The 16064-nt window shown below is 44.4% G+C and overlaps 1 protein-coding gene across 7 annotated transcripts in view; it reads left to right on the top strand.

Moving 5' to 3' along the window:
* The window catches only part of LOC149307480 (multiple epidermal growth factor-like domains protein 11), a 282125-nt gene that overhangs the window by 88129 nt on the left and 177932 nt on the right, over positions 1-16064 (top strand). For all 7 annotated transcript variants that reach the window (XM_089539259.1, XM_089539256.1, XM_089539257.1 and 4 more), the window contains 2 exons: positions 5370-5471; positions 7188-7288. In XM_089539259.1, coding sequence (XP_089395385.1) covers positions 5370-5471; positions 7188-7288 — 203 coding nt within the window. The remainder of the gene's footprint in view (positions 1-5369; positions 5472-7187; positions 7289-16064) is intronic.

The following is a 16064-nucleotide window of genomic DNA, read 5'->3' as shown; positions in this document are numbered from 1 at the left end:
GACTGCTTTAACTGCCGTGGCGCAATGCTATGGAGTGTTGGGATGTGTAGTTTGTTGTGGCATCAGAGCTCTCTTAAGGCTAAATATCTCACAAAACTGTAGTCCCCCCCCCCAGTTCCATAGCAAGGAGGCATGGCAGTTAAAGCGATGCCAAAACGCATTAATTCTGCAGTGTAGATGCAACCCAAGACAGCAAAAATACATTAGCACAGATAAGAACATTGGAAAACATAAAATGAGAGTAAAGAAGTCTAGGTCCAGGGATGAAAAGACTGTAATTTGGGTTTCAGGAGATCCTCTTTGGGAAGGATATTCCACAAGTGGGGTGCCACCACAATAAGCCACCCATGTTACCTTATTTAATAGGGGCACCCTAAGAAATGCCTCCCTGTAGGGAATCATATGGTCCAGGCAGGTAAACCTGGGAAGATCTGACTTAAAATAAGCTATCCTAAGTTAGAATTCAAAGATATAGCCATGTTAGTCTGTAGGATCAGTATGTAGAGAGATCTTCTAGCACCTTTGAGACTAACTAAAGAAAGAAATTGGCAGCATGAGCTTTCCTAGACTAAAGTCTAGTTTGATACATTTAGACTTAAGTCTACGAAAGCTCATGCTGCCAACTTCTTTCTTTCAGTTAGTCTCAAAGGTGCGACGAGATCTCTCTACATGCCATCCCAAGATAATTACGAATTAAAAGGTTATTGTCTTGGTACGATGAAGTATAGATTCAGCCTAAGACTTCCAACTTCCAAACAGCAGGTCATGGAAACTGGCCTTCTTTTGCTGCTTCCAAACCAGAGTGAACTTCACTTGTAGTTGTTGTTGTTGTTGTTGTTGTTGTGGGCCTTCGAGTCATTTCCTGCTTATGGTGACCCTATCAAGATTTGATCCGAGGGGGTTTGCCATGGCCATCCTCTTGAGGCTAGGAGATTGTGAAATTGCCCAACGTCATCCACTGGGTTTCTATGTCTGATTAGGGATTCGAACCCTGGTCTCCAGAGTCCAACGCTCAAACCACTCTGCCACGTTGGCTCTGGAACTTCACTGAATAGGTAGAGAAAAAGATCTGCTGCAAATCCTAATAAATGTGACTGTGTCTTTGCACCCTTGTGACCTTCGCTGTTCTAGTAAAATGTTTTTATGCTGGGACACAATCTTGACTGTTCTGCCAAAGGATGAGCTCTTAAACCTCATGTTCCAGGAAAGTATGTCGACCACACACAACACCGAGCCATCTAAAGCAAACATGGGTGGGAAAACAACAACAACAACAACCCCGTAACAGCTGTGCCTGTGATTTGGAATTGTTGGCAGCTCTGTGGCACATTTCAAGCCCAGGAATCCGATATTGATTTTGTGCGAAAGAAGTCAGCAACCCGGAGGAGACCCAATCAAGGGGAAACAAAAATTAAATCCCAGCATTGATTGGCTGCTCAGGCCAAGATGACTGGGATACTTAGACCGTAATAAATCAAGCCCCAAAGATGGAGTTAGGGGGAGGTCAAGAGGAGCAAACAGGCTCATAAAATAATAATCAAGACAACGGGGAGATGGTTATGTTAATAAAGACGAGTCTAAATGCATTATGTTTGGGCACGGTTGCTGGGAGGAAACCTCCTTGCAAAGAGCACATGGAAAAGGTTCAGCACATGCTAGCTTCAGATTCTGCTCTGAGCTTAAGTATTACCTGCAAAGGATATGTGCAGGGGGAGCTGTGTTGGCCATTTAGCAAATCCAAACAAAAATTGACCCAACAGTGATACCTTTATTGGCCAACCGAAATGCACAATGCACTTGTTGCAAGCTTGCAATAGTGATAGCTTTACTGGCCAATCGAAATGCACACTGTACTTGTTGCAAGCTTGCAATAGTGATAGCTTTATTGGCCAACTGAAATGCGCACTGTACTTGTTGCAAGCTTGCAATAGTGATAGCTTTATTGGCCAACTGAAATGCGCACTGTACTTGTTGCAAGCTTGCAATAGTGATAGCTTTATCGGCCAACTGAAATGCACACTGTACTTGTTGCAAGCTTGCAGCAAGTATATTGTGCATTTCGACTGGCCAATAAGATGTATCACTGTTTGGTGGATTTTTGTTTGAATTGAGTTATCAAAGGTGCTGAATCTATTTCAGGTATTGGGTTTAGTAGCAGCTTGGATAGCTCCATTCATACTAGAGCTGGTTTACCATTTGCCACCAAGGAAGTGCCTACAGCTTGGGATGGGCAATATGGGCATACTTGGGCAGAGGTCAGACCCTTCCCGAAGCAGCTGCCATGGGCTATCCAAGGCCCAGAAAGGCACCCTCAGAATAAAAAATCACTATCAGAAGAGCTGGTTTTGAACTTGGAGACTGAAGAAGTCTGAGACCTGTAATATGCAAAAACGTTGAGTAGAGAAAAAGATCTGCTGCAAACCCTGTTCTGGGATGTTTCCAGCCATGGCAGTTGTTGGGGAGAGGGATGATTTACTGCCAATTTTATGGCAAGGGGGGGGGGGAATTCTGCGGAGACCTGGGGGCCACAAATACATCTGGGAATGTGTTCCTGTGGGCCACACTTTCACCATCCCTGAACTCTTCTTTGAACCTGAAAAATCAGATACTTGAAGCGTTCATTTTGACTCCTTCTTCGCATTCCAGAGCTCAAAACACTAGATCTGAATTTGACCATGGAAGGGGCTAGTAATTCAATAAGCAAACCTGTTTTAAAATGTGGGGATGGTTGTTCCAGTGCTGGGTGTCTCTTGCCAAGACCCCTCTCTCCAGCCTTGGACTTGGACCAAGGTTCAGCATGTGGTCCCTTCTCTTGGGATTGCTTTGTTGCAAATGCCCAAGTCCAGGACATCTCTCTTCGCAGTGTGTAAGCATCAAGAGGTGAAGAAGATAATTTTGAACTTTGACCACAAGGCCATCAGTAGAAATACGCCAGACCAGTGAGCATTAAATATTGTATCAAGGTCAGTTCTGCCTTGCCACAGGACATTGATGTCAAAAAGGGCTCCTCTGTCACAAAACAGCTTGCATCCAACACCATCGTCTTAATAAATGTCCTTTTTTGGGGGAATTTTTGGAATCTAAAGATTGGTAGAGATTTGTACATCTGCAAATAATCAAATCTTGATCAGATCTGCCTAGTTTCTGCCTAACTAACACTTTGCAGGTTTGTTTCTTATTTTGTTAACAGAATGCTTATGGATGTTGCTTTTTAAAAATTTTCTTGGGGGGAGCAAACTTGCTTAGTTCACAATTTACGGTTCTCAATTACCGGTTAATATTCTGCTACAAATTATCACAGATTGAAACGGTTTCTGTTTAGGAAAGAACGAAAGTGTGTGTGTGGGGAGGGGATGAAACCCCAGGGACCTCTCTCTTTTTCTCTCTTCCAGTTTTTTAATAAAAAAATTAATGATGATTGGTATAGCCGTCATTTCGGATTCTGGCTCCTTCATCATAAAAAATGAGATGCCGGGATCCTACCATGCTGGGAAAACTCGACAGCATTATGTTAATATGTGCTTTTAATTAGCTTTTTGTACACAAGTAAAGAAGGGAGTAGTCCCAGGAGGAAGAGTATCTGGTAGGATTTTATTTAAGGGCATAGACCTCTCCCCCCCCCCCCTGATACTTTCATTTTATTGGAGGCAGAGAGCTTTGGTTGCTTTACATTTCCCATTTCTCTTTGTGGGGATATTTCCTCCACTCACTCTCAACTCACAAGCGTTTGCAACGTCTACTTGTTCCTTCTTTACTACTCCACTTTGTGGAAAGAGTTTCTGCTGACTCAACTGGCCTTGAAGTAAGCTACTAGTAGGCCACTTTCTCTGTGACTTTCACTTGCTGTCAGCAGCTACAGAAACTAATTCAACTGGTGTTGGCCAATTCTAGTTAGCGGTGCTACATGTCGGGGGAATGGGAGATGATGGTGGTTTCGATTTAGGTTCTTCCTTAAAAGTGGAAGTGGAAAAGGATACAGGGGGCCCTTGGTAGTGATGAATTCAAGCCTTTTATTCCAAGTCTCAAGTCTCTCCCTTCACGTCTTAATTCCTTGCAAGATACAGTTGGACCTCCATATTTGTAGTTTTGCGGGTTTGATTGTTTGCAGTTTTGATTAATATGTTCTCTCTAGGAATTGCTAAATCCTCCAGTGCAACTCTGCCAGAAATTGACCATAGAGTTGTGCTGGAGAACCTAGATGTTCCTAGAGAAAACACTTCTCTGGGCATTTGTAGGGCCTCTAGCATGATCTGTGGTCAACGTCTGGCAAATGTTGACCATAGAGTTGCACTGGAGGACCTGGGGATTCCTAGAGAGGTGTTCTCTTAGGCAAAAAGAATACTGCTTTTTGCAGTTTTTCCACATTCATGGGATCCTTCAACCCTAAACCCAAGCAAATGTGGAGGGACCACTGTACTTTCAAGTTGAGTCTCAAGTCTGGGAGCCAACTTTAACCAGAGCGAAAAATGTTGTAATTTAAGCTTGCACATACTGGGTCTCCTTCCTCAGATGCATGGAGTGAACTGGTGCCTAGGAAAGACCTTTGTATGAATAGCCAGACTATGAATGGCCATAGAAATGAAAAACATGTGGTTATGATACTGGGAACCATTTCACTCCATGCATCTGAGGAACAAAACAAAAACAAACAAACAGCTTCATTTATATACTGCTCATACTGAACTAGCAGTGTCCATGCAGTTTACAACTGTAAGTTAATAAGCAGACCAAGTCTTCAAAAGCTTATGATACAATGCCTTTCACTACGTTACTCTCAAAGGGACTACAAGATCCCTTTACTTACCATCAGCATCAGCATCATATCCTATCTCCCCCCCTCGAAATGGCAAAAGTAGACCAAGGTGGCTTGCAGAATTATATATGTTACAATACAACACTGGGCAGGCAGCAACAATCTATGAATTATGTGTGTGCTTTATATTATCAGTGACCATTCTGAATGGTTAGTGGCAATTTTTATGTGCAAGCAAGATACGATGCAGAATATGTATCCTAGAGAACAAAAAGTAAATTGGTGTCTAAGGTGCTTCAAGATCCCTTTGCGTACTGATATTCCAGACTAACATGGCTAGGTCTCTGAATATTTTTCTAAAGCATCCAGGAATCAGTTTTGATGACAGGACGTATGTAAATGGATGTCTGTTCAAATGGATGGACGGATGGATAGATTAGAATAGAATATGATGTCTTCCACCTTGACCATAGCAGCATGGTTTTCCCATATTTGCGATAATTTGCAGTCATCCAGTGTTTTGAGGCTGGGTTTTACTATCTAAGAGAGAGAGGGAATAGGGCTTTATAGACTAATGATCCCCCCTTTTCTCCCCCTTTTGACTGTCTGTTTCTAGCTACGCCGTGACTGTTCAGGAATCGTATGCCCATCCCTTTGATCAGATCTATTACACAAGATGCACCGATATCCTGAACTGGTTCAAGTGCACTCGACACAGGTAAGTGGCGATTGGGAGGCATTTCAAACTGCTTCTCTGCCTTTTCATCTTCTCCGTATCGCTGTCTTTTTATCTGTGCCTTGGCGAGACTCTTGAGATGCTGGGGATAAATATAGGCCTCCCTCACTCTCACTCTCTTTCTGCCAGAATCCTCCTGCAAAATTAAAGAGACGGAAAAATGGATATTTCATTTTAGGAGAAAGTGTTTGGGTTTTCCCAAAACCTGACCAATTTTGCGTTGTAAATTTGCAGTTAATCTGGTTTAGCGTTCTGCAATAAAACTAGGAACAGCCGTGCCAATGAGTGGCGTGTCTGTTACGCCTCTCGTTCTTAGTTTTCCCTTTTTGTTTCAAACAAGCTGGTCAACCCCAAAAGTAATTGAATTTAAGTTTTCACTGAGGCCTGCTGCACATAGGTGCATCCGTTGCTTGCTTTATCTGTGGAACAAATATACAAAATGAGGGATTGCAGATGACTGGGATTACTGTAAAGAGCCATTATTTGTGTCTGAAATGACATAACAAGTTTTTTTGTAGATATAGACCTGCTCATGTGCAAGCCATTGCTTGATGCTGCAAGCATCTAAGGCAGAAGTGGGAATCATATAGCCTTTTAGAGGCTTCTGGACTGCACCTCCTATCAGCTCTAACCACCATGTGACGAATGCTGAGAGATGCAATCCAGTAATACCTGGACAGCCGCATGAGTCTCACCCCTGATCTAAGAGAGTCAGCATCCACTTCTAGACCAGAGATACAGCCAAGGAGGGATGTCAGCTATTTTCATCTTTATTAAGACCAATGGCTTTGCCTAAAAGATGTTCTCAAGACGATGTTCATAAATAAAGAATTGGTACCGGGTGTCCTGCGGAGCAGTGTGTGTGAGTGTGCACCTATGTGTAAAGTACAACTTTAAAAAATTAAGGCAAGTTTCTAGTCCTTAAGCTGCAAAACCTGAGGACTGCATCTGCACTGTGGAAATAATGCAGTTTCGCACCGCTTTAGCTGCCATGGCTCCATCCTACAGAAACCAGGGATCTGTAGTTTTGCAAAGCACCGGCACTCTTTGGCAGAGAAGGCGAAAGACCTTTTAAAACTACAAGTCCCAGAATTCCATAGGATGGAGCTACAGCAGTGTCAAACCACATTATTTCTGCAGTATAGATGCACTCTTGGAATGCCTTGAAAGCGAGAGGCCCTATGGGCAAAAGAGTTCCTAGGTTTGGGGTGTACACTTTTTATGCTAAATTAAGCAAGTCTGAAGAATGGATGCACCTTGCAGAATTTAGGGTTTTTTTTTTTAAACTGCAAACACACAAAGTATGTCCCAATGCTGTTTGGTATAGGGTCCCCTTTTCAGCACCCAATAAATGCTAGTAAAACTCCCTTGGACTGCATGTGAGAAAATCACCATTATCGTCCTGCATATGTTTGTTTGCTGAGCTCCATGTTCAGAGATAAAGGATTTTGATATATTCATTTTTCTATTTGTCCCTCTCACTTCCTCAGACACACCAGAAGAAAACTGGTTAGTGTAGGAGTGAAACTGTAGGGCTCACAAATTTGTATTGATCCTTTTTTAAATATCAGAATTTTTACGCATTTTAAAGTCATTATGAAACATAGCAACCATGCAGTAACATAACACAAATACAATTCCAAGTCTAGGCATTGATTTCTTGTGTGTGTTCCCCCCCTTCTCTGTCTTACAATTTAGAATAAGTTATAAAACGGCGTACCGGAGGGGGCTGAGGACGATGTATCGGCGACGGTCGCAGTGCTGTCCGGGATATTATGAGAGCGGAGACTTCTGCATCCGTATGTATAGATGACGCTTTGGGGTGGTCTATATGATTAAAATATTCCTCATTCCAGTTGGGGAGAATGTGATCCAGCCATAGGCAATTCACAAGAGTGAGGGAACTCCTTAACTCCTCAGAAAAAGACTGTGGTTTTTATCGGAGTATCCACTGAAATCTGCAGAAATGCACATTGTTACATGTATGGCTGTCTGTCTGCTTTGCATGGGTTTGGATGGGTGCACACTTTTGGCAGAGGGAGGTTGAATAGATGGCAATAGCAATAGCATGTACATTTCTATACCACTTATCAGTGAATTCAGCATTCTCTAAGCAATTTACAATCTGTAAGCCAGTTTGACCCCAGCAAGCTGGTTACTCATTTTACTGACCTACGAAAGGATGGAAGGCTGAGTTAATCTTGGATTTATGTCCCACCTTTCTCCCCAAATGGGATTCAAGGCAGCTACATTAGGAATGTAATTTAGGAAGGAACAATCTCACTCCTTTTACAGAAAAAGAAAGTTAAACTATGTGGATGATGAGTAAAATCCAACAACGATTGGATTATAATTACAGAAAAGTACAAGATGGAAAGAATGACAGAGTGTGAGATAGATGCATGGCTAAACTCTCATGCACCCAGATAAGAAGCTAGCACCAAATGAATTGAGCATTTTATGACCACATTGGAATCCTATTTTACAGGCAATAATAATAATAATAATAATAATAATAATAATAATAATAATAGGTTTTATTTATATACCGCCCAATCACTGAGAATCCGAGTGGTTTACAGTAGAGGGGATAACAGACAGTTCCCTGCCCACAGGCTTACAATCTAAAAGACACGACACAAAAGGAGAAGGGAATGGTGAGAGGGGTGGGAATCAGGTCCAGCATTCTTCTCTCCCTCTGAGGCCTGGACCAAGGCAGATGGACCAGAGGGAGGGCTCTGCTTCTTCAGGCTGGCCCTGATGGAACTGGGCCAGCCTACTCTCTCCCTCAGAGGCCGAAAGATGACAGTTAGGGAGGGAGGAGCTTCTTTCTTCAGGCTAGCCCCTGATGGTACTGGGCCAGCCTTCTCTCTCCCTCAGAGGCCGAAAGATGACAGGGAGGGAGGAGCCTCTTTCTTCAGGCTAGCCCCTGATGGTACTGGGCCAGCCTTCTCTCTCCCTCAGAGGGCGAAAGATGACAGTTAGGGAGGGAGGAGCCTCTTTCTTCAGGCTAGCCCCTGATGGTACTGGGCCAGCCTTCTCTCTCCCCCAGAGGCCGAAAGATGACAGTTGGGGAGGGAGGAGCCTCTTTCTTCAGGCTAGCCCCTGATGGTACTGGGCCAGCCTTCTCTCTCCCCCAGAGGCCGAAAGATGACAGTTAGGGAGGGAGGAGCCTCTTTCTTCAGGCTAGCCCCTGATGGTACTGGGCCAGCCTTCTCTCTCCCCCAGAGGCCGAAAGATGACAGTTGGGGAGGGAGGAGCCTCTTTCTTCAGGCTAGCCCCTGATGCTACTGGGCCAGCCTACTCTCTCCCTCAGAGGCTGAAAGATGACAGTTGGGGAGGGAGGAGCCTCTTTCTTCAGGCTAGCCCCTGATGGTACTGGGCCAGCCTTCTCTCTCCCCCAGAGGCCGAAAGATGACAGTTAGGGAGGGAGGAGCCTCTTTCTTCAGGCTAGCCCCTGATGGTACTGGGCCAGCCTTCTCTCTCCCCCAGAGGCCGAAAGATGACAGTTGGGGAGGGAGGAGCCTCTTTCTTCAGGCTAGCCCCTGATGGTACTGGGCCAGCCTACTCTCTCCCTCAGAGGCTGAAAGATGACAGTTAGGGAGGGAGGAGCCTCTTTCTTCAGGCTAGCCCCTGATGGTACTGGGCCAGCCTTCTCTCTCCCCCAGAGGCCGAAAGATGACAGTTAGGGAGGGAGGAGCCTCTTTCTTCAGGCTAGCCCCTGATGGTACTGGGCCAGCCTTCTCTCTCCCCCAGAGGCCGAAAGATGACAGTTAGGGAGGGAGGAGCCTCTTTCTTCAGGCTAGCCCCTGATGGTACTGGGCCAGCCTTCTCTCTCCCCCAGAGGCCGAAAGATGACAGTTGGGGAGGGAGGAGCCTCTTTCTTCAGGCTAGCCCCTGATGGTACTGGGCCAGCCTACTCTCTCCCTCAGAGGCTGAAAGATGACAGTTAGGGAGGGAGGAGCCTCTTTCTTCAGGCTAGCCCCTGATGGTACTGGGCCAGCCTACTCTCTCCCTCAGAGGCTGAAAGATGACAGTTAGGGAGGGAGGAGCCTCTTTCTTCAGGCTAGCCCCTGATGGTACTGGGCCAGCCTACTCTCTCCCTCAGAGGCCGAAAGATGACAGGGAGGGAGGAGCCTCTTTCTTCAGGCTAGCCCCTGATGGTACTGGGCCAGCCTTCTCTCTCCCTCAGAGGCCGAAAGATGACAGTTAGGGAGGGAGGAGCCTCTTTCTTCAGGCTAGCCCCTGATGGTACTGGGCCAGCCTACTCTCTCCCTCAGAGGCTGAAAGATGACAGTTGGGGAGGGAGGAGCCTCTTTCTTCAGGCTAGCCCCTGATGGTACTGGGCCAGCCTTCTCTCTCCCCCAGAGGCCGAAAGATGACAGTTAGGGAGGGAGGAGCCTCTTTCTTCAGGCTAGCCCCTGATGGTACTGGGCCAGCCTTCTCTCTCCCCCAGAGGCCGAAAGATGACAGTTAGGGAGGGAGGAGCCTCTTTCTTCAGGCTAGCCCCTGATGGTACTGGGCCAGCCTACTCTCTCCCTCAGAGGCCGAAAGATGACAGGGAGGGAGGAGCCTCTTTCTTCAGGCTAGCCCCTGATGGTACTGGGCCAGCCTTCTCTCTCCCTCAGAGGCCGAAAGATGACAGTTAGGGAGGGAGGAGCCTCTTTCTTCAGGCTTAGCCTTGTGTTCGGAGTTAAGGTGAGGTTTATTGTGTCCTTTCTGGACTTTTCAAACCCACTAAGAATTCCAATGTACCCCAGCCTCCATCTTATTAACAACGAGACGGTGTTATTTCTGCTTCCCAGTGTCATTGTTGGCCAAAATTTTCCCCCTGATGTGTTATGTATGTGTTGTGTCTCTTCAAGTTGTTTCCACCTTATTGCAACTCTAAGGAAACTCTATCATGGGGTTTTCTTGGCAGGATGCATTCAGAGGAGGTTTGCCATTGCTTCCCCTGAGGCTGAGAGTATGTGACTTGCCCAAGGGCACCCATTGGGTTTAATAGTCAAGCGGGGAATTGGACCCATGTGTTACCCTGGCTGAAATAAAAGAAATACCCCAGTGCCAAAACAGTCAAACAAACAAAAACCCCAAACCAACAGATTTCCTTGGACAGGCTATGTTTTGGTCTTTAAATGTGCATTTGGCAAGTTGCTAAAACTTGGGGATGTTGTTTGTAGCTTTTCAGGTGACATTGTCATTGAATATTTACCTTGTAGGTCCAATTCCATATGGGGTTTTGTAACAATATGTGATTTCTTTGGGACGAAAATGTCCTGCCCTTGAGCATGAAGGTTATAATGGACATGGCATTTGGAAACCCTTTCCTATGGCATCTGAGCCTTTCTTTTGGGTCTCAAACCTCTTCAATGCTACCATTTGGGCTTATATATTGGTGGCAGTGACTTTGCGACAAACCACACGGTTATTTTATGTGGTGTCCATAGACACTGATGCCATGTTAATATTTTTATTTTAGTTTTTGGACTCTGCTTGAAATAACAAGCCTGAGATTTGCATCCCGGGGAACTGCAAGAATTGAGAGAGAGAGAGAGAGAGAGAGAATGAGAACCTCCTGTAAATAGCACATTAAAATGTAGTTTGAAAATTGCTTTTCATAGAATTAATAGTTGGTTATGCTGCCACAATTTCCAGGCCTGTTTTCCTGATAAGAAATGATGGATGCTTCATGCCGGAAATGGTTGCTTGAACGTAGCAAAGTCAGTCGGACAGCAGTTGCACGCTTGAGTTATGTGGCTAATTATATAGCTAAGTACATGCATGCAGTCATTTTAAATTCTCTGGGTTGCCAACTCCTGTGACTTTGTCTTGGTCGCTTGTTGGAAAGCGTGCGCTTAAAACTTCAGCAAAAAACAAAAACGGAGAGATTCTAGCCCTCATGGCTGTGGATGCAAAGTTTCCAAACTCTGGTATGTACATTTTGGAGATTAAACCCACTACTTCTCACTTTACTCCAAGTCTGACTTGTGGGACCATCACACTGACCTCTCTGAAGTGCTAAACCAGTGGTTCCCATACTTTGGTCCTCCAGATGTTTTGAACTACAGCTCCCAGAACTCCTGACTGCTGGCCAAGCTAGCCAAGGCTTCTGGGAGTTGAAGTCCAAAACACCTGGAGGACCAAAGTTTGGGAATCACTTTGCTAAACCAAATGCTAGATGTTGGATGGAACAATGTTCATTCTGTAAATGCGTGGGAGACTCAACAGGAAAATGTCTACCTGGAAAGGTCTTCTTAAAGCTTCTTTCTTATCCTGTATTTCTAAAAGCAGATATTGGCAATACTGTGTGCATTGATGACAGGCAACAGTTCTCCATACTCTTCCCTAGTCCTGAGATTCGGAGCTTGGAAGAGTTACTATTTGGGACTAGGGCTGCATCTGCACTGTAAATAATAATGGAGTTTGACATCACTTTTAATTGCAATGGCTCCATACTATAGAATTCTGGGATTTGTAGTTTGGTGAGATGTTTAGCCTTCTCTGCCAGAGGGCTCTGGTGTTGAAAGAAGCCACAATTCCCAGGTTGCCATAGCACTGAGCTATGGCGGTTAAAATGCGGCCCAACAACATTATTCTTCCTAATGTTTAGGTGGAATCTCTTTCCTTGTAATTTGAATCCATTGTTCTGGGTCCTATTCTCTGGAGCAGCAGAAAACAAGCCTGCTCCTTGTTCAGTATGGCATCCCTTCCAATATTCAAACATGGCTATCATGTCCCCTCTTAACCCTCTCCTTCCCAGGCTAAATGTACCCAGATCCCTAAGCCTCTCCTTATAGGGCTTGGCGGTTTCCAGACCTTAGGTGTTCATTTAATTCAGCCCGCAACTAAGACCACATCTGAGTAAAAGGTCTCTTCAGGATCCTTGGTGCTGCAAGGAGGAGCGGATCTCCAGATCGCAAGTTCCTCTGAGGAAGACAGTGCTTCAAAAAAGGTGCTTTGCTTGACCTTGCAAAGTCGTTTTTGTTGGTGCTAACCAGAGTTAATAGCGTGTGGCGAAGGGAGACTATGTCTCTCAGAGCATGTAATGCTCAAAAGCTCACCTTTTAAAAGTTTTTTTTCAAAGTTTTGGATTAAAAGCTAATTGGTTCCTCTTTTGCTCATATACTGCCCTTGCTTTCTTGCATTTTTAAAAAAAGGCAACTGTCTAATTAAGTGCAATGCGTTTATGGAATGGCGAGTGCTGAGTTTTTAAATCTCTGTTAACGGCACTCTTTGGGGGCTTAACAGAATGATGTCGAGATTTGTTCCTGCTGCTTTGTGATTTTATTCCCATTTCTCCCCCTCACTTTCACTCGCCATAAAAGCCTGGCCTTTCTGTGAGCATATGTTCAAGGCTGCGTATAAAATAATATAAAAATTCATACTTAACAGCAAGATAATCCAATTTCTATAACCGGTGGGAATCATGCAGATTGGCATTCTCTCCTTCCTTTTCTCTCTCTGTATACAAATCGGCGGCTGGTTCCAAACGGACAGCTCCGGGTGCTAGAAATCAAAAGACATTGTGCAGCTATTCTGTCTTTTTCTCCTTCAAGCGTGTGTGGAAAGAGAAAAGGCCGAGGAAGTGGAGAGAGGATGTGGGCTTTGTTATTAATGGATGGAGGGTAGCATCAGGAGCTTTCCAGGAGCATCATGTCCCTCTGGCTGCCGGAAATCCTTCTTGGCTCACCCTCTTCTTGGCTTCTTAGATTTCCTAGTTATGGCTTTCTTATTTCCAAAGCAAGATCTGAAATCCCCCCCAAGCAGGTAATACTGTTATTAGGAATGAGTGTAATTCCAAGGACAGATAGCATGGGATGACAAAAAAACCCAAATCAATGGGCCCAAGAGCAAATTGAGCTTCAGGTTTCCCTTGAATTTTGTGTTTTGACTCGGGTCGCATCTCCAAGGTATCTCATATGTTAATGCAGGTATTCCGAAATCCAAAACATTCCCAGTCCCAAACATTTCAGATAAGGGAGACTCCACTTGTATTGATTTTATCCTCCGAATTAGGAGGGGTATCTCATACTCCAGATTATAGGATTAGAATTCAAAATGATTTCAACAGATTATAGAGTTAGGCCAAAACCAACAAAATGACTTTCAAAGGGAAAAATGTAAGACGCTACACTTAGGCAGAAAAATCATGAAAGACTCAGATATAGGACAGGGGACACCTGCCTTGATAGCAGTACATGTGAAAGGGATCTGGGAGGCTTAGCAAACCACTGTGATGCAGCAGCTAAAAATGCCAATATGATCCTAGGCTGCATCAATAGGAGTATAGTGTCTTGGACAGAGGGAAGTAATAGTACCACTGTATTCTGCTTTGGTGAGACTTCACCTTGAATACTGTTTTCTAGTTCTGGGCACCACAATTCAAGAAGGGCATTGCCCAACTGGAGTGTGTCCAGAGGATGGCAACCAAAATGGTGAAAGGTCGGGAAACCACCATCCTTGGAGTGCTTTCATTGGGTCTTCATTGTGCATGACATTGGGCTGGACCTTGGAGTCTCTTCTGGCTCTATGATTCTATATCTCATTATGTACATATATGCACATATAGGTATAAAATCCAAAAATACTTTTGGCTCCAAACATTTTGGATAAGGGAGACTCAACACGTTCTGCTCTTCTCCTCCAAATCAGTACGCAAAGGGATCTTGAGACTAACCGAAAGAGAGAAGTTGGTAGAATGAGCTTTCATAGACTTGAGTCTACTTCTTCAAATGCATGCATCTGAGAAAGTAGACTTGGGTCTTCTAAATCTCATGCTACCAACTCCTCTCTTTCAGTTAGTCTCAAAGGTGCTACAAAGATCCCTTTGCATACTGACTTTCAGGCTATGTCTTTCAATTCTTCCTCCAAATTAGGTCCTGGACCTTGGACAGCTTCATTAAAGGTTTTATAATACTTGGAATGGGATTTCCTTGCACACATCTCCTACAAACAATGAGAACTGAAAGAGCTTGGAAGAACAGCCTAATTGTGAAGCAAAGCACTGTTTAAACCATTCGCTTTCAGGATCACAGTCGACTGCTACAACCTCTTTGCACCCACCATGCAACCCTTTCTGGACGTGGTAATTTTTCAGCCGGCTTCTCCGACTGAGGTGGACTGCTCCTGGGACAGGGGGGTCTTGCATTATGGATGAGTGGTTTCCCCCATTCCTCCTATTGCAAGAAGACCATCAATCTCATTTTACTGTGACATGATGGATGTGAGTTGGTGGCCAGAGGTGAAAAGAGTTCAGTCGACGGAAGCACTTTGTAGCTAAGGCGCAAAAGCTTTGAAGCTGGAGAAATTCAGAGAGAGGATCTCCCCTTTGTGTCTCTCGAGTGGGAGATCTCAGGTAACCACTAATCCTGAAAATGCATTTCATATCATTTTATAGGCTTTTATTTTAACATGATGGCTCAGAGGGAGAAGAAAAGCATTACTTTGATCCTTCCTCCCCACCTTACTATAATAATTCTTTGACGCGCATCAGAGAATGTGACATATTAAGGATTAATGTTTGGGAGTAATGCTTGAGTTAATAATTTCCCCATGTATTAATAATTTTGCATTGTCTGTTTGGGTGAAGTGTAGGAGATGGAGCAGTATATGGTGAAGGCTGGCTGTATTTAGGAGGCAGGGGTTGGATAATAAAGCAAATGTTGCAATCTTTTAGGATCTCTATAAGAAGGCTGTTTAAAACGTCTACCTGACCATCCTGAGCTGCTTGTGTCATGAGGATGCTATAATCTGGGTTACGATCTGTGGTTGCCAGCATATATAAAATGCTCTTCTCTAGTGAAGGTGAGCCTTTGGCTGCTAAGATGTCTGTCTTCTTATGTCTGTGTACCCAGAAAAACTGGAACCCATTGCTTCGCTTACATACGCAGCTGTGTGTAATTCCCTGTCCTTGAATACTGGGAGAGCTTCTCCTTTTCCTGCAAAGTGATTTGCTGCCACTTCTCTCTTCCTCTTTTTAAACTGCATGTATCCATGATCCTGCTTTCTCCAAACCCTCTCTTTGCAAACAAGCTGTGAACAATAAGCAGTAAATCCATGCAGAAGTGTGATTTAGTGTATTTCGTTTGCTAAGGTAAGCCCTTTTTTTGGCAAAGCCAATGCATAAATTGCAGAAGCCACTCCATTCTCTGATTTTGCAAACCTAACCCCCTCTTTTTTAAACAACACAGGCTTTTGAAATTATTTAGGCCTTATCTGAGCCTAGGCTAGCTTTCCGAATTCATCCATGGTGCTTTTAAAACATCCTGGAGGGCTTCTCTTGTACGTTGCCCTTTCAGCAAAGATGGCGATTGAAGATCTCCCCTCGCTTTTAAAATTAATAATTGTCCAGGCAGAAAAGAGACTCCAGTTTACTAAATGGACCCATTTTGGATGGAGCTTTTGTTCAGCCTGTCCTTTGAAATCTTTGTACATGGCGGGTTATTATTTTTAATGCAGCAGACTTTCCTAATCTGGTACCCTGCAGCCATTTTGACACTTTGGCTCCCATTCGTCAGCCTTAGACAGCAGGGTCAGTGGTCAGGGATGCTGGGATTTGTAGTCCAAAGCATGTGA

The sequence above is a fragment of the Sceloporus occidentalis genome, unplaced genomic scaffold (assembly GCF_023333645.1).
Source record: "Sceloporus occidentalis isolate IW3139 unplaced genomic scaffold, rSceOcc1.0.p SCAF_9, whole genome shotgun sequence".
Taxonomy (NCBI): domain Eukaryota; kingdom Metazoa; phylum Chordata; class Lepidosauria; order Squamata; family Phrynosomatidae; genus Sceloporus; species Sceloporus occidentalis.
This window is presented reverse-complemented; position numbering and strand designations above follow the sequence as displayed.